This window comes from Solanum pennellii, chromosome 3 (genome assembly GCF_001406875.1).
Source record: "Solanum pennellii chromosome 3, SPENNV200".
NCBI lineage: Eukaryota > Viridiplantae > Streptophyta > Magnoliopsida > Solanales > Solanaceae > Solanum > Solanum pennellii.
Window position 1 is genome coordinate 74,938,135 of NC_028639.1, and position 19,301 is coordinate 74,957,435.

Here is a 19,301-nt window from a genome sequence, read left to right on the forward strand (position 1 = left end):
ACATACATATAAGTGTATAATTTAAACTTTAAATTTACATACACTTTTGACAACAACATGATCAAATATACTATATCTGATAAATTGGAAACCAACATTATATGCTATAGGTGATTATTGATATAGAAATACTTAAGAGAGTGTTTTGGAATCTGTTTAACCACATAATTCATATTCTGCAATTGAAAAAATTGATATTGATATTTAATAGAACCAACAAGCTTAACATGATACATAAAATGCAAAAACAAAACTTGATACATAATTCTAACTACATATCATAAGTCAATGAAAATGGTACTTAATAGAAAATTTATAGCCTAACATGATACAAAAATGCAAAGTAGTACTTGATACATAAGTGTAACTACATGTTATAAGTCTGTCTACTTGATACTTTATATCAACGACTAACTTTAACATGATACATGAAACATAAATTGTGCTTGATACATAATTATAACTACACAATTCAAACCAGTCAAAATGATACTTATATTAATTTAAACATAAGTAATTTATGTTTTACACTATGTGATTTACGTACTTTTTACACACAAAAAAATACCGTTTAGATCCCTCGAACCATTTTTCCTATTAAATAAGATGGAAGGTATAAGATTTTTGTAAGCAAATAATTTTATTTTAGAATTTGTATATGTAATCCAAGTTATTCTTAATATGACATAATAAGTCAAACAATAAGTACGTTTTTTGCTTCCTACTATTTTACATACTTCATGAAGAGTGTAATTGGTGTTATAGATATTCTATTCGTTTAAGATGAGTTAAATCAAGCGATAACATAAATTTTATCTATTGTGTTATACATTCTCGCCTCCAATAACATCGTGTGGGCAATACTTGCACCTATTTTAACGACTCATTTTCAATTTTACCCTATTTTGTATTGGTTTTAAACTTATGTCCTTCGTAACAAATAAATTTTAGTCGGACATAAATGTACAATGTCATATCATAATATTCTATGAAAAACTTACACAAAAATACTATAATAAAAAAATATTTACCATTTATAGCAGCAATATTTTTTTTCACTTGATCACTTTTAATTCATTTATAATACAAGTTTAATGCATATCACAAAGAACAATTTATTATTCACATATTATACAAATTTTAATGATGATTAATACATTTATCACACATTTCAATACACTTATAATACAATGTGGAAATTTTTACCAAACAAACATGATATATTTCAAAAAGCAATTATAATTCATATATATTGCATACATAATTCACTTTTAATATATATTACAAATTTAACAAAGCATTGCTATAAATGATAATAAATAAAAAATATCGCTAAAATCAGTAATTATTTTTTAAAATGTATTAATTTATATAATTTTTCCATATTATTCTATTACTGTGTTCCGACCATCAAATCTCACTGGAAAGACAGATGTGTAATTTTATGATTTCTAACATGAGCATGAGCCCACGTAAACCCAATTCAAGAGTACTATTCAACCTGGCCCAACTCATTATTACCTTAGCTAAGAACAAAGGTGGCGGAGAAAGTTTAACTTTGAGGAGAAAGTCCAAATAAATAAATCAGAGCAAAAAAGAATAAAGCAATTACTATTTAATTTTTAGTTGAAGAAAGGAATAGGATCAGAAAGACAGTAGTAGAAAGAAAAACATCACATTCCTCCTCACAATTGAAGGCTTCACTAATATTATAAAGACAAATTCAAAACAAAAACACATTCAAGAGCTATTAAACTAATTAAACCTATACCAAAATTCCAAATATGATTTGCTTCATTTCATGCGATGGATTATATTTCATATTATTATCAAGCATTTTCATTCAAAAAATGCCTCTTCTTTCTTTTCACTTTCATATTCTTGATAGCCCTTTTTGTTGTGATTATTCCTTCCATCCTTTACTTAATCTTGAAGCCCCAAAACCCTAATTTCACTCTGCAAACGTTAAAGGTACAATCTTATCACTTGAATGTCTCGAATTCGGGCTCTGACCCCCTATTTTCATCTGTCATTGGTGTGACACTGCTTGCGCAAAATCCTAATAAGGTTGGCATAAGATATAAACCGACGCGTTTTCACGTGTTTAATGGAGGAGTGGTGATCGGAATGGTTCAATTTCCTGCCTTTTATCAGCCTCCTCACAGCAATAACTTAACGTTGGAGACTCGAGCAATATTTAATTGCGTGAACGTTACACAAATTTTGTCTAACATTTCGTTGCAACAAAATAGTTCCACAAAAAGTGTTACATTAGCAAGCATATTGGGTGATGTTAAAGCTCAAGTCGAACTTTTCAATGTCAACTTGCCTAAGGTGAAGGTTTGTACTTTTTCATTTGTGAAGTTAGTTCTTTTTTTCATAGACGAAATCTGATAATAATTATTAAAAAAAAAAAAACTTTAGAAATTAGATATATAAGTTGAATTCTTTTAGTATTAGGGTTAATTTGTAGTAGTTATATATAATTGTATTTCTTGTGGCACTTTTGTGAAGCTGGCCGTGGAATGCGCCATAAATATTGACCAAAATTATATTAAACTCAGTAACCAAATGGTCTACAGCTTGAAAGCAAGAAAATCTAATACGGTATGGACGATGATTATATAAATTATACTTTAAACTGATATTACGAATTGTTTATAATTAATGTGAACACCATTTTTTTTCTTCAGATATCTCTTCCAATGAACATCAGGGGAAGTTTCTCCAACAAGTGCTCTGCATCTATTTACATCTAACGAACTGATACTTTGTACTCTAATACCTTCAATTTATTTTGTGTAAATGTAATTAAATACAGTTTTGGATATTCTTATTTGTTACGTACAATTATGTAAGTAGTTGGATTTTTAAAACGTTCGTTTTTTAAGAACATATATGTTTGAATTATAAGTCTGAAATGGTACCAACTCATGTAGTAATTGATAATAAGTTGCCTGTCGGAGCCTTTTTGAAACCAAACCAAAAAGTGTAAAAATTAAAACTTATTTACTAGGAAAGAGTCTACTATGTTGACAATCAACGCGGCTGTTTCATCTACGCTGTTAAAATTTATATAGTCCACTTTAATTTCTTAAAACAAACTTTTTTCGGTCGTCATACTTATTTTTTCAAATTATTGAAGTCAAAATCAATTAAGTCAAAAGGGATAAAGCAAAGTGGTGTTTAAACAAATATCAACGTGAATGAATTATTTCATAAATAATGAAGGATAGGACCCCTACTCATATGCAAACGTTATAACCATGCAATTTTTTTTTGTTATATTTATAAATAACTAATCACCACTCATATTATGATCCTTTTATTCTTTTTCTTCGGTGGGTCCATGGAATATGATGAGGAAGATTTCCCTTTTGACTTATGCTGATTTAACTGAGCAGGTTATATATAGTGAATTTCGAATACCTAAAAAGTTGTAACCGACCTGGCATTGCTGAATACACAAAAGATAAGAATGTTGTGATAAGAATGTTGTGTACAAACCTTAAATGTGAACAACACTAAATTGAGAGTTTGGTGGTTAATGTAAATCAAATAGTAGTAGGTAAGTAATGAAAAAAAAAATAAAAATGCACGCACTTGTTTCTTCTTCTAGTATATACATATATATAGTCATTTTTGTGCATGTCTCCCTAATAATTATAACATCGAAGCTGTCTAAAACCATGGCAAGCTATTTTACCATATTCACTATAATAATATTAGGTACTACAACATGCAGATGCAGCAGCCTCCCTAATGGTATGATTGAGTGAATTCAAAAATGGAGTTGCTCTCTTCATCTTTGGTGACTCCTATTTTGATGTTGGAAACAACAATTACATAAATAAATATATATATAGTCATTTTTGTGCATGTCTCCGTAATAATTATAACATCATTTTTGGTGTTTGATAGTCATAAATAAAATTAATCAAAACAGCTAGACTTATTTGTTAATTACTCACTGCATGCTATGGTCATTTTTGTGACAGCTGAATATGCAAAGGTTCCAATAGCAGTGCCCATTATGAAGCCAATTAGTAATGAAGAGGAACAACATTACATTAATGGAGCAAAGTTTGCATCCGCAGGAGCTGGCTCTCTTCTACAGACATTCCAAGGCGCAGTAAGTTCTTTTCACTCCAAGCATGCCTAATAAAATATATTACATTATTTATTTTAATTTGTGATATGATGATAATCAAATAGATATGTACTTACTACTGTAAAGAGACAGCTATCAAAACAAGAAAACGAAGAACTCATCACAAGATATTACTTTTAATTTGTAACCATATAAGTAAAACAACTTTAGACAAAATAATTAGCGTGCCGCTGATTGCGTTGGAATATTCTAACTCTTGTAACTTCTCATGTCATTGAATTATCACTAAGCATCTGTACTACTAGTTTTAACTAGCGGACAACTGTCAGAATTGAAACCCTGTTCGATGATTTCTCTAAATATAACCATTTGCATAGTTTGTTTGTTTTTTGGTTAACTTGGGGCCAGGATAATGTGATTCCGCTATAACCTCTAATCATTTTGGTGAACACTTTGTGTGCATTCCACTATGAAATAGTCTACTTATCACACTGAAATGTAAATCGCAATAGGCAGCAGCTGAGGAAGGATCAATCCCGAATTAGATATGTGTGTGGAAGACCATTGTTCCCATCCTGAAAACTCTTTCATAGATCTTTTCCGATGCCACTTTTCAAACCTTTTTGCATCAATTTCCGATGAGCTAAACAATTTCAAGAATAACCTAAATAAAGTTAATACAAAATAACTACGGTTATGAAATAAAGATTAGGACATTATTATGGTATTTTACGTGTAGAATTCGATAGTAAAAGTTTAATTAAACTTTGAAACCCTAACCTCCAAATATATAGATAATGTGATTATTTTTCAAAAATTGGGCCGAAAAATGGTAAGTGGTGCTATTTCTGTCACATGTAACATACAACATGGCCCAAAAACGAAAACTCTCGCTATGTAAGACCAAAAACATTATGGCCCCTACCCACCTAGAATGCTACAAGTGGAATTTTGTTTTTTTGTGTGTGAACTTGTTTTGTTTCGTTTTATCTTCAGGTGATTGATTTGAAGACGCAATTGAATAAGGTGAAAATTTTGTTGAGAAACAAGTTTGGCTTTACTAAATCGGACAAAATATTGAGCAGTACTTGCTGTTTACTCGATAAGTATTGGGACCAATGACTACTTAAGTCCCTTTTGACCAATTCAACACTCGTAGCTTCCTATTCTCCTCACCAGTAGTACGTACAAATGGTCATTGGCATCTTGACCGCTGTGGTCCAAGTAAGTAAAATTCTGTCATTTATCTAACAACAATAAATAATAGAAATTAACTACTTTTCACTATGTTTTGTTATTTCAGTTGAACAATTACCTCAAAATTTGTGCAGGAGATATACAAGAACGGAGGAAGGAGCGTGTTGTGGAACAGGAATATATAGCTGTGGAGGAAAGAGAGCAGTTAAGCAATTTGAGGTTTGCAAAAGCCCAAAAGGACATGTCTTTTGGGATTCTTTAACTGTTACCAGCAAATGGCTGATGAAATGTGGAATGGGCCCACGGGCTCTTCTACTCTCAACACTCCCTTTCAATGCCTTTAAAGAGCAAACTACAAATTCTGTTGGCAAAGTATGCATTAGTATTATTATTATTAGTATCTTCTTGATTCTAGGAAATGTCAATTCATAATTTTCAGTCGATTTTATGCTTTTGTAAAGATAATTGTTCCCTCTATTTCTTTTTATATGAAACTTTTTTCTAAGAGCTAATTATATTTAAAAATTATATACTTTACCAAGTAATTTGATTACAGAGTATTGGAGGTTTTCAATATCAAATGATGGATTAAAGATATCCAATATTTGATTGCGGGTATTAGCTAAAATCAAGATAGAATTACAGTGAAATCATGAGATTATCTATTTCGGATAGAAGGTGTGATAATCTATCAGAATTATGTCCAATGCTTTGATAAATCATCCCCAAAAATATAAAAACTCATAAAAAATAATATGAGAAGTTCTGAATTAAAAAATACAGCAACATTATTTAAAACCACAAATACTAAAGGCAATAGGTAACACTACTATATTTTGGACGTTAATAATTAATTGCAAGGTAAAATAAGGAAATATGGGGAGTTGAGTGTTGGTGTTATCCAATAAATCGGACAAAATATTAATTGTAATGGAATGGGTCCATCCAATATTTGACAAGAAAGAGGATGCTGACAACCTTATACTATTAACATGTTATAGTAAGACTATTGCTAAACGACGTTGCATTTATTCCTGATGCTAACATTATTCACAACTTACATATGAATGTAATGAAGACAACGTGCTACTCCGCAAATTTTGCTATCAAAACTTCTATACATAAAATAAGAAATTGTATCTTCATTATTATTTTATTATTTATACATATATCTGATAAGAATTGATAGGACTACTAAATTATTGGTTTGCAAGTAATTCAATAAGTGGTTGAGATTTACTTCTTTATATTCTAAAATCTTCCATAAAAAACATATAATTATGCTATTATTCATAACTAATACATTTTAAATGAACTATAGAAAACCTTGATTTCTATTCTCTAGAATGAAGGAGATTATTTCCTTATAAAGTTACAACAAAATCACACAAAATATTAAATATGGTAAAGATAATTAAGAATCATATACTAATCAATAATGATTAAGAGCGAAAATTAAATAGGATGGAATAGATTTTTTAAAATAAAATAACATCAATTTCTAATGGGGGAGGGGGGAGGGGGAGGGAGGAAGATTAAATATGAAATTTTTAATAAATGATATTTTTGAAGAAAAAAGAATGTCGGCGTCGCGGGAGAGTGGGTACATGGAGGAGGTTGAGTGAGATAAGAAAAATAATTTAATTTTTATATGGATAATAATTTTTAATATTTAATTAATATTAATTTTTTATTATTGCATTTTTATCTAGATAAAATATTTTATCTATGTGGAATTCCATGTGTCAATATTTTTCATATAAAAGAAAGAGTGCACTACACACACCAATGATGTGTTTTTTTCAAACTAAAAGTGATAGTTTAGATATAAAACTCACACTATTAATAATAAAGATATAAATTTTTTTAAAAAATATATTTTAAGTGTTGTTTTCAATAATTATCTCAAAATAAAAATTTAATGGATGCGTTATAAATAAAGTTGAAAATTGGGCGGACCCAGTGAGACCCGCCGGTAGCAGTTTGTGTAGCAATAATTGTTTGTCCAAACGAACCATAAGTGTGGAGGCACGTGCTTATTCTTTGTCACCTCAAACCAATTTTTCCACATCATACACCATTGCCGCCTTATTAATTTTATTTTTTCTTTTTTCACTCCGCTTCTAATGGAGTGGACAAAAACTGTTCTGTCCCAAATTAGAAAATCAGCTTATTTATTCAAATCACATTTAAATTATATCATATAAATTAGGATCAAATGAAGATTAATGTGAGATCAAATCTATAATACTGATCCCAACCCATTTAATTAGGACTGATTCTAACTGCTGGAGTAATATATAACGGATAGAGTAAATCAAATTGACTAGGGAAAAAAACGGAAAACACAAATTCACCGTGTAGCTGCAAAATAGTAAATAGAATCAATTATTGGACGGCATATGTATAAGTATATTCCCTTGACAGTTTGACATTATTTTGATAGTGGAGGGGCCATAATTTGTGTATACATTATTTTATACCTGAGATACCACTTTCAAGTTGTGTTTATATATACTCCAAAGACTTTCTCTACACAATAATAAATTAAAAAAATGTATTGAAGTGATCATAGGTCAATTTTTTTCTACATATGGAATCAATCCCATTTTCTAATGTCTTACGATCATGTTGTCCACAATCATTTTTTGAGCATGCCTACGTTACTTGTCTCCTTGATTTTGATTACCCTAGTTTATTATTTCTAGTTGCTACATAAGATATTGGAACAATATTGGTAAAAGGCTAAATGTAGATACATTTTTGTTAATGTATTTACTTTATATTAGTATTTTTGAAATTTTAATATTTTCTTCAAATGTAACTATTTCATGCTGATGGTATTTTTAAATTTTTCATGTCTGTGCTTTAAATGTGTTCTATAAATATTTTATTGACTGATAGATTGGTTTTGGGTCAATAGTTATTCTTTTGTCAAATAAGTGAAATTCAAAATGTTGATAACATCATTAAAAATTTGTAAAACAAAAAAATGTATCTTAATTTATGTTAAAATTGATTAAAAGAAATTGTCACGCAAATTTAGAATAACATACACATAAAATCACTTTTAGCATAATTTGTTCAATTCATAATGAGACTTTGAATCTAGTATATTAAAAATTGACGTTAGCAATATAACTTTTGCTAGACCCAAATGCAGTGGAAAAACCATCTCTTTGCTTTCCTCTACTAAAATAGAATTCTTAAAATATTGATTAGAATAAAATGTGAATATAATTTCAGAATTTATAAGAAAACTGAGAAAATAGTTTTCTTACAATAAAATAAATATATAAAGCATGTACTTCCTATAGAATTGCCATGTTAGGTCTAAAATCACATTTATTAAAGACTAATACTTGGTATGCTTAATTTTCAAAATTCATTTTTAATTAAGAATCATTGTATATATAAAAAAATGGAATGTATGAAAAATAACGGAAAAAAAGGAAAAATATCAATCAACAAAGGTTGCACTAAAAATCTGTAATGATGTAATATTGTATGATTTTGAATTTGAATAGTATAAGGTATGAAATTATCTATATTAGGGAATGTTTTAATGAGCCTTCAAATGATTTAATTCTGACTTGGTGATAATATATAAATAAAAATAAAAAAGAGGAGAAGAAAAGAAAAAGAGAAGAGAAGAGAAGAGAAAAGAAGAAAACAACTAATTAAGGTATTTAAGGCAAGTATTACATCAGTATTTTTGAAAAAATTGGGTGTACCTTAGCTAGCTGTACAAAAATAATAATAAAAAAAAATGAAAAAAAGATATAGTAATATTTGCGTGTTTTGTGTGGATGTGGTCACCGGAGCTCTACTCTTTTGCTTACCTCTTCGGATCTGAAATCTGCAAATCATTCTGCAAATTTCTCTCTGAGTTGACTCTACCTCTACCGCCATTCTTGGCACCAATTTTTTCTTTGCTTTACTTCATTTCCTTTATCTGCTTTAAATATCTGATTTGTTTTTGCTCAGTTTAGTTTATAAGTTTTTCATTTTATAGTATCAGTGTTTATCTTTTATTTGGGGAAGCAGTTTGGAACTGAGTTGCCGGTCCAGAGACTTGGGATCGGAGATATGGGTTCAGAAAGTCATCAACAATCGGAAAACAATGAACAAGAAGATTCAGCACCTTTATATCTACAAAAATTTCGCCTATACGAAACTACCTCGGTAAATTTCACAATTTGATTTAGTTCATCAAATTATTATTATATTTTTTATATCAAGTAGAATGATTTTGTTCTTTGTTTCATTTCCAGTTGTAGATTGCAGTATTTTTCCTCTTTAGATTGTATAGTTAGCATATGTAGATGTTAATTTCACTGTTTGGTCATTTATTGTTGTGTAGCTACAAATTGTTTTATATCAAACATGTTGGCCGAGCAAGATTTCTGCTTTTTTATGTTCTCTATTCTTTTACCTGCTTGGCTTAATATATGTTCAATTAAGAATTTGATTCAAAATGGTTTATCTTATTTAGGACGATATCTCCAAAGCAAATGTTTAGAAACAAAGTCAAAGGGAGAAAGCATCTCAAAGTAAAAATGCTATTTTTCTCGCTCAAGTCGTGCAATTTGTAATCTTGTTTCATTTTGATTTTGTACCTTCCGCCTCCGAATTTCCGAAAGTAATGTCCAAAAATACTTAACTTTTTCATCTATTGATAAGATTATTTTCTTTCTTTTATGTTGAACCTATAAATTAAGAGCAAGCTTGTATCTATGTAGTCATATATCCTTTTTTTTTTCGTTCTACAAATTGTATTAGATACTGAATATGAATGAAGATTATGAAGTTACTATAGTAAGTTTTAAGAGAGTGTTAATATGCGTTAATTTTATTTGTCAAAAATGTTAATCTATTTTTTTTTTGTGGCAGAACTTCTATATGGTTGGAAGAGATAAAACTAGAACTTATTGGAAAGTTTTGAAGATAGATAGATTAGAGCCTACAGAACTCATTATGTATGAAGATTCTGCCACATATTCTGAGATTGAATGTATTGATCTACTTAAAAGAATACACGAAGGCAACAAGTCAACTGGAGGGCTTAAATTCGTTTCAACTTGTTATGGAATTGTTGGTATGTTATATAACTATGTTTTTTTCTTTTTGAATAGATTTTTTGTATTGATTTCTAATGAACTCGTGTTATTCTTTTCTTTTCGATTTTAGGGTTTGTAAAGTTTCTGGGACCTTATCACATGCTTGTTATTACGAAAAGAAGGAAGATTGGAGTAATTCGTGGTCATGCGGTTTATGCCATTACAAAGAGCGAGATGTTCCCAATCCCCAATTCTACTGTGCTATCCAATATGCCTTATTCTAAGAATGAGAACAGGTCTTTTGTCAATTTTGCATGTAAATGTAAAATATCCATCGATTCTTGAGAAGACATTATAATGGAAATAGAAATGTTTCTAGTTTATTTGTTATCTTTATGAGCATTATACTTGATGTGCTTGTTTCATTTTTCTTTTCTTTTATTTGGATAATTTTGAATTTTGTTATCTTTAAACTTGTCTCACTTTTGAGGTACTCTTCTATATTATCTTGAGAGTCCCCTTGCAGTGTTGTCGACGCGTGGACAATATAGACTATAGTGACCACATTATAGATGGGCATTTTGTAGCTATACTATTTTAGAGCCTATTGCCAGTTTATTTACTATAACTTTACAGGGCAAACTACAGTGGTGTTCTGATGTTATTTTTACATATTGAGTAAGACAAGGTATCATCAGGATTCAGTGGCACATGTGATCGCCTTTTTTTGTTCATATTTCTTATGTCTACAGTTCTTCATTTTTTAATAATACTTTCATCTTTTATATACTGCATCTGATTTAGTAACTCATTTTTGCCTTTTTTTCTCCAATTATTTTGTGAATAGATACAAGAAGCTCCTGCGCACGGTGGATCTCACAAGAGACTTCTTTTTCAGCTACTCCTATCATATTATGATAAGCCTTCAAAAGAATTTGAGTAATCGTCAATCTGGGCTCACACTTTACGACACAATGTTTGTATGGAATGAGTTTTTAACCCGAGGAATTCGCCATCAGCTTAAAAACACTCTTTGGACTGTCGCTTTAGTATATGGATTCTTTAAACAGGTATTTTCCATTTGAAATTGTTTCAGAGTTATATTGTAATCAAGGAAAATCCAAATTTGAACTCAACTCAGAGTTATATTGAAACCAAGTAAATGACTTGGTTATTTAGCAAGTGGCAGCTAAACGTTTTGTCATGTTGCTGTTGTATTTTGTAGGTTACACTTCCTCTTTCTGGTAGGAACTTCATATTGACGCTAATTGCTAGACGATCTCGTCATTATGCTGGTACCAGGTTTGTTTGTTTGACTTTAATAATGTACTTATTTGTATTTGATGGTGATATGTAGTAACTTAGGCAATAGTATGTCATTTGAGTGATATTGTCATTTACATTTAATTTACTTAAATCGATTGCTGAAAAAAAGTTCGAGAGAGGGTTATCAGTTTCTTTCATCTTTGTATATCTAGAATTAAATTGAATATTTTAGTTAGTGATCCTGCTTCATCTCTAGATTGTTGAGTTATTTATCCTTTTATGTTTTGTAGATATTTGAAAAGAGGTGTAAATGAGAAGGGTCGTGTAGCAAATGATGTAGAAACAGAACAAATTGTGCTTGAAGATGTGCCTGCTGGGTGCCCGCTACAAATAAGTGCTGTTGTGCAAAATCGGGGTTCAATACCTCTTTTTTGGTCTCAAGAGACTTCACGTTTGAATATTAAGCCTGACATCATACGTATGAGATAAGATTCCTACATTATTTTGGAGGATCCAATTTACTCAATTTTCATGACCGTTTCTTTTTATAGTCTCTAGGAAGGACTTGAATTTTGAAGCCACAAAACGTCACTTTGAGAATCTTGTGAAGAGATATGGAAATCCAATTATAATATTGAATTTGATTAAGGTACACTTAATCACTAATTCTGGATCCAATTTATGTTGCCTCTTGATTTATATGTAGTCTAAACTTTTACTGTTCATCTTTCCCTTTATTTGGTATTTTATCATACTAAGCAGACTCGTGAGAAGCGGCCAAGAGAAACTATTCTTCGTGCAGCATTTGCTAATGCTATTGAGTTTATAAATAAAGATCTTTCTGAGGAAAACCACTTGAGATTTCTTCATTGGGACCTAAATAAACACTCAAGAAGGTTTGACTTGCATCCTTTTTGCTTGTAGATGGTTGTACATGTTTTCTTTTCTTTTCTTGTATGTTGGTCTGGTGGGTTGCTAACAGTTTGGCTACTTTTCCAGCAAAGCAACAAATGTCCTGACACTTCTGGGCAAGGTGGCTGCTAATGCATTGGAGTTAACAGGCTTCCTTCACTGTCAACTTATTCCTGCCTCAAAGACTGGGAAATTGCTAAAATTATCGCCCATTGAGTAAGTTTGGCAATCGAAATTCTCCCAGAGTGATTTGATTTTATTCGTTCACGAAATTGAGCGTTCAAAAATAGCTTTATTACTTAGTAGAGTACCTCCAACACTTAGCTTGGGCTTAAAAGTTCGAATGTTCTTGCATTGATTTTGTTCGTCGCTGTGTAGCAATACTGAAGATCAAGCTGGACAAGACCCTTGTGAAGAGAGAGCTGAACCGAATTCCCCTAGTGGAGATTACCATGTCAACCTATCAACACTACAGAGAGGGGTATTACGAACTAATTGCATAGACTGTTTGGATCGCACAAATGTTGCACAATATGCCTATGGGCTGGTAGCCCTGGGCCATCAGCTGCATGCCTTGGGCTTTATAGATGTGGAGAGTATTGATTTAGATTCCCCGTTAGCAGATAATCTAATGAAACTCTATGAAGAAATGGGCGACATACTTGCATTACAATACGGAGGGTCTGCTGCACATAACAAGGTAATACCATATCTTTCACTTACTGGATCTATATGGTAGATATCTGTTGATGTTCGTTTTTGGTTTTTGTTACAGATCAATTTACACGTCACAACTGTATTGAGGCCAAAAACAATTTTTTAGTTCATGTCACGTTTTAAATGAAATCTATGATTTGTTAGCCAGTGAAATAAATCCTTTTCTTTTCTAAAGTAGGAGATATTGGCGCTTTCATTTTTATCATGATTGAAATTGATGGATATGATTTAACAGATATTTTCAGAGAGACGAGGCCAATGGAGAGCAGCAACTCAGTCTCAAGAGCTTTTTAGAACGCTTCAGCGCTATTACAGTAATGCCTACATGGATGCTGAGAAACAGGATGCCATAAATGTGTAAGTGAAATATTGTCTTTGTGATTATTAGTTTCTTTTATCTGTTGTTTCAACAGACAAAGGTAAATTTTAAAATAAATACAAGTAATGTGGTCCCAATTCCAGGTTTTTGGGACATTTCCGCCCTCAAGAAGGTAAGCCAGCTCTTTGGGAATTGGATTCAGACCAGCACTATAGTGTTGGGGGGCACGTATCAAGTTTAGCAATGGAGAGTTCTAGGTATAACCGATTTTTAATTAATGCATCCCTTGAGTATTTTGTTAATGAATTGTTAGTATTGTAGCCACAACATCATTTCTAAATGGTGATAATTTGAAATTTGCAATACAAATCTATTGGAGTACTTTTAAGTTGAGAGCATTTAATTCTTAAGACAGTTTTACCTTTGAAGTTATAAAAGTGAGTCACAAAAGACATCATGGCATATATATATATATATGTGTGTGTGAATTGTGATACATTAGTGAGCTCCAAGTGATGTTAGCCCAAGTCACCAGCATTTTTAATTTTCGTAGGGCTAAAAATCTGTACTATACTATAATCATTGTCTTAAAGTTTACCTCAATCTAGCTGTATTAATCTCTTACTGAGATGAATATTGAAGTCAATTAGTGATGTACATGGAGAATTCACTTATGAAAAGCTGATTAGGTTTTTTAACTTCTCGTCATATTCCATAGAGAAAAATACTTTAATTAAGGCAGACGCTGTATCAAAATCTCCCAAAGCTATTATTGAGGCAGTTTCTTCATGTGCAGGTCATTTATTAAAAGGTCGCTGTCAGAAGGAAATTTGATCTGCGGAAGCAGCTCTCCTGTCAAAGAAACTGACACAGAGCAGACCGATGACTCTGACCAACCTTTGCCTGAGAGTGCAAAAGGTGGTAGTAAGGGTCTTTCCGAGTCCACCCCAGAAATCTCTACTTGTGAAACTGATATTTCGTTTGCCAGGTAGCTTGGTTTAAATTTTCTTTGCCACATAGATTTATTTTGATTAAGTGGATACTAAGTGCTAATCACTGTGAGATTTGTATCACTTTGTGGTTCCTTCATACTCCATCAACAAAATCCACTGCTGTGACTTTTGGTATATATATTTTTCAATGAAGAATATGTAACAATTTCGTTTTAAAGAAATAAGCTAGTCACAGGTTAGTTGCTATTATATTCAGATCCCAAAGACATGTATTAATCAATTCTTCTCTCTTAAGGGGATTCGTATAGTCTATTGTAACATTTAATGTTCATGGACGAATGTGTGCTAATCAAATGCTGCCACTCTTAAGAGTTTTATTGGATCTTTCCAATTTTTCTGTTGGTTCCTCTCTATGTTGTTCCGTTTGGTGGGGTTTAGTGACCATGTTTTTTGGAGGGGTTGTGTATTCATGCTGGCCTTGTTTCTTGTTTTTTTCTCTTAGTAAATTGGCGCTTGTCTCACTTTTAATAGGTATACACCCTCGATGTCTGGTAGACAACTTTTCCTAGATATGCAATTAGAGCAGCGTCTCGGCAGTGGAAATGTTAGATTGCATGATCGTGTTGATTCAATTGATTTTTCAAATTTCCTAGATGTTGAGTGGCTCTCTTCGTCCGGAAATTCATGTGAAGAAGAAGCATTCGAGAGGTACTTTCTTTCAATTTGATCAATGCTTTGATAGAAATTGGATTTGCATAATTGGTTTTAGTCTACCTTTTCTTATGAAGTTCTGGTGCGACATTTTGAATAGAAACTTAATTTGCATACTGCCATTTTTTATTTGTTTGGAAGTCTGACTAGCATTTTAATAATTCTATCATTGAGATTAGTTGTTTGAATGTTATGGAAACATCATAGAAGCAGTGTAGTCAAAGGCGCTCTTTAAGTGTACTTAAGCCCTGAAGTGAGACAAAACGTGTTATGCGCTTTGCCTCGCTTTTCTTTGCCAATTAACCTCTTCTGAAGAAGTGACACTAAACAATCGATATTTCACTTTATCATAATTTTTTTGCAATTTCTTTGGTCATATATTTGTCATTCATGTTTATAATTACTAACATATATATTTGTATTTTGTATAACTTTGCCTAGAAGTCTAGCATGTTTTCTGCTTTGGTTTCTTTGAATCTTTATGCTTTGCTCTATTCATGCAGATCTGCAATCATAGGTTCACCATGTTGTGTCCTCTCATCTGACTGTGTAACAGTTGAATCTAAAGCTGAAACAAGCTCTTCAGTAATTGAGTCTTCAAGCTTGAAGGTCAGTCCACACAAATCTAATAGTTTATTACTCTTTCTGGTTCAAAAAGAATGTCCCTTCCCTTTTTGGTTCTAATTTTCAACCCGCTATGTTTAAGACCACTAGATTGAAAGACATTTTGGTACATTGTACATGTTTTTAGTTTAAGATGACAAGATTTAAAAGTTTCCTTTACTTTCTTAAACTCAATGTCAGTCAAATCAAACAAACAAATTTAAAAGGAAGGAGTAGTTTTTCTGGTGGGGGTGGGGGGCGGATAGATCTTGCTTTTATTTCTGCCTCTTACTTCTTATTAGCTTCTCTTTGCATCTCTAGTAAGAAAAGCTGATACACGTAAGTAATTCCTTTTACTTTTCAATCTTGTTTTAGCGTCAGGAGCAGACTAGTAAAGATATCAACTTTGATGCCAAAGGAAGTAGTAAACATATTGCTGAATTTTCGGAGAAGTTTGTGCATTGGGTTAACAACGGAGATATGCTTTTCCCTTGAGATCATTTCTGGTCTCCTGGAAGCTGTACTCTTCAGACAATTGCATTCAATCAAACCATCCGAAGGATGTGAATGAGTTACGGAATAAATGACAGGTGATGAAGATTAGGTAAGAGGAGAAAAATGATTTTGTTAGAGAAAATATGCCTAAACAAAGCCACTGAGATTGTAAATTGAAGTACGTTAGAAAATGATATAGAAAGTATAGAGTACATAGAAGCAGATGATTCTTTCAGTCGTTTTTTTGTTTCTTCATTTTCTACCTTACTGTTTTTGTAGGTTTCAGTTCTGTAAATATCTGTTATAGTTTTGTTAGTTATTGCTCCATTATTTTTTCCAGTATACAAGCTGATCTGTATTGTGTCGCATGATTTAAATTTTTAGTTCTGGAATGTAGCTGAGAAGAAACTTAGATATTCCTATGTACTATGAGGTTGCAATTTTTGTTGCCATGTCAAAAGAAGCATATCGCTTTCCTTGTAGTCATCGTGTCTTTGGTGGCAGAAATTGTAATGGTTTCGCTATCCAATTTTTTTAGTGCACCTTGTGTTTTATCACGAGGAACATCTACATCTGCCTTGCAATTTGCTAGAAGGCTGGAAATTTTATTAGCATTTGTCTATTCTTAAGAAATGAATGCCAAGGTGATATATGAGATCAAGTACTATAGCAAGCCCATATTCGTTATGGTAAGGCCAAGAAATTAGTAAAATTGGTACAGTCTGGACTCAGTTTGTGATCAATGGCTCAACAGATTGATAGATCTACCAGATTGTTCCCCTTGCCAAAGGTACTTGAATTTTGCTACATTTTCTGTTCAATTCTGCTCTGTTTTTTCAGCTTATTGTTTTTATTGGATCAGTTCTTAACACTTAACGGCCTGAGGAACTTTCTGAAGGTGAAGTAGTTCTTTAGTTTTTTCTTCTTCTAGTGTGTTGGAGTTCGTTTTTACAGTTAGTTCCTTGCCTTGTGCCAATATGTGTGCGCGCTAGAAGTATTATTTTTTTTTTGTATCTTCTACTCTCCAGCTCTTAAGTCTGCTTAATAAGTCGCGGTCAAGGTGATTTGAATTGAGACCTCTGAGCGTGGTGTGTTAGGCTGATTCACATGCCCATTAGCTAGTAATTTCGAGGCTTTTGTCTCAAAATTATGTCAACTTTCTAGGATGTGAATGTCTGAGACCGTGTTCTGAGTGAATTGTATGAGAGGCTAGAGTCGGTCTAATCTCCCTATGCATAGTTCACGTTGAAATGTATATCATTAGACTTTAGTCGATCTTTGAAGTGTATACTCCCTGTGCATTCTTATTGAGAATACTTAATTTTAGTACCTAGAGAACTCGATTTTTTTGCACGCTTTTCTGAGTCTCATGTGATTAGTGATTTTTACTTCACTATCAAGACATCTTGAAACTGAACCGTGTAGCATATAGCTCTACGGAGGAGGGTGCATAGCAGTTTTAGTCCATAAGTAACAATTCCATTGTAATAGTTGTATACATACACGTCTCTATTAAGTATGGAGGGTGTATAGCAAGTCTTTGGCCAAAAGCAACAATTCCTTGTAATAGTTGTGTACAAATAAAACACGCATCAATACAATAAAGTATGTTATCACCTTTTCTTCTAGTTAAGCATTATAATTGTCGACTACCAACTATTGTCTTTTAATAATATTGTACCATCAATCACCACCGTCACTACTGACTAGATAAAACAATTACCAATAAACATCCTTAACAGTTACCTGTCACTGCAGAAAATGTAAATTCGTTAATTCTCAATAAGGAAATTGAGCAAATTGAATCGTAGAGGCCACACATGTTATCAAGCAATCGACACACACGGCTAGGGGTGGCAAATAAGTGGATTCGATTAGATTTGGATAGATTGAATATAGATTGAGTTAAAATGGATTGGATCACAATTAACCCATATAAAATAGGAAAAATTACATAGATGAATGTCTTTTAATAAATTATTATTAATGTTTGTGATAGTTTTTTATTTATTATCATTTATAGCAATACTATGTTACATCTGCAATATGTACTAAAAGTAAGTTAAGTATGCAATATATATGTATTATAACTATTTTCAAAAATATATTATGCTTGTTTGGTAAGAAGTTGGCACGTTGGATTATAAGTGTATTAAGGTGTGTAATAAATGTATTATCCATCAATAAAACATGTATTATAGTATAATAATAAAAAATTATTTTTTGTAATATGAATTAAAAGTGTTTTATAAGTGTATCAGTGAAAAAAAATATTATTGCTATAAATGATAAATATTTTTTATTTATAGTATATTTATATAAATTTGCCAAAAGAATATGGATAAACATAAAATTTTCAAATATGATTTGGATAAAATGATTATGACCATCTTAATCTCCTAAGATCAAAAAGTATTAAATCAAGTTAAGTTCGTTAATACATCAACCCATACCATCCAATCCCATCCTAGTAAAAAAAAATTTTTAAAAAAAAACACTTTGTTAAAATTTGTATTTTTCAATTTTTAATTGGCAACCCTTATCCGCCCACTCCATCACCCCATTTAACTTCTTTTTATCGAAAAAATAAAATTTTAATTTTTTTTCTAACCCCTACACCACCCCTGTACCCCCTACCCAATCCCCAAAGATAATTTTAAAGAGACTTTTTTAAAAAAAAATTTGGCAACCCCCAACTCCCTTCCCCACGCCACCCCCACCCAAAAAAGATTTTCTTAAAAAGAAACTAGCTAGCGTTTGACTATAAATTTTCAAATATTCTTGACAAATATTATTTGGGTGAAAACTTGGGTGAAATTTCACCATGTGTTTGGCTATAGTATTTGGAAAATATATTTCATTTTTCTAGAAAAATATGATTTATATCCATAAATTTTAAAAACTATCAAAACTAACCATAAGTTTGTATGACGAGTCAATTGAATCTTCGTTACAAC

The 19,301-nt window shown here is 31.5% G+C and overlaps 2 protein-coding genes and 1 long non-coding RNA gene across 3 annotated transcripts; all 3 read left to right on the forward strand.

The window, feature by feature from the left end:
* The first annotated feature begins 1,758 nt into the window (after nt 1-1,758).
* Nucleotides 1,759-2,867, forward strand: LOC107014130 (NDR1/HIN1-like protein 13). Its single transcript, XM_015213990.2, has 3 exons — nt 1,759-2,340; nt 2,515-2,607; nt 2,694-2,867. The coding sequence occupies exons 1-3, from the start codon at nt 1,807-1,809 to the stop codon at nt 2,757-2,759; spliced, it is 693 nt and encodes a 230-aa protein (XP_015069476.1). The 5' UTR covers nt 1,759-1,806; the 3' UTR covers nt 2,760-2,867.
* Nucleotides 2,868-3,929: 1,062 nt separating this feature from the next.
* LOC114076348 lies at nt 3,930-5,793 on the forward strand. The gene is made up of 3 exons (XR_003577183.1): nt 3,930-4,132; nt 5,108-5,335; nt 5,443-5,793. It is a non-coding gene; the product is annotated as an uncharacterized LOC114076348 (long non-coding RNA).
* A 3,247-nt stretch (nt 5,794-9,040) lies between these two features.
* On the forward strand, nt 9,041-16,788 carry LOC107014639 (phosphoinositide phosphatase SAC2-like). Its single transcript, XM_015214636.2, has 16 exons — nt 9,041-9,493; nt 10,202-10,406; nt 10,499-10,664; nt 11,216-11,438; nt 11,594-11,670; nt 11,925-12,112; nt 12,186-12,283; nt 12,397-12,530; nt 12,634-12,762; nt 12,925-13,246; nt 13,499-13,620; nt 13,726-13,839; nt 14,379-14,570; nt 15,067-15,243; nt 15,750-15,855; nt 16,225-16,788. The coding sequence occupies exons 1-16, from the start codon at nt 9,398-9,400 to the stop codon at nt 16,342-16,344; spliced, it is 2,469 nt and encodes an 822-aa protein (XP_015070122.1). The 5' UTR covers nt 9,041-9,397; the 3' UTR covers nt 16,345-16,788.
* The last annotated feature ends 2,513 nt before the right edge of the window (nt 16,789-19,301 follow it).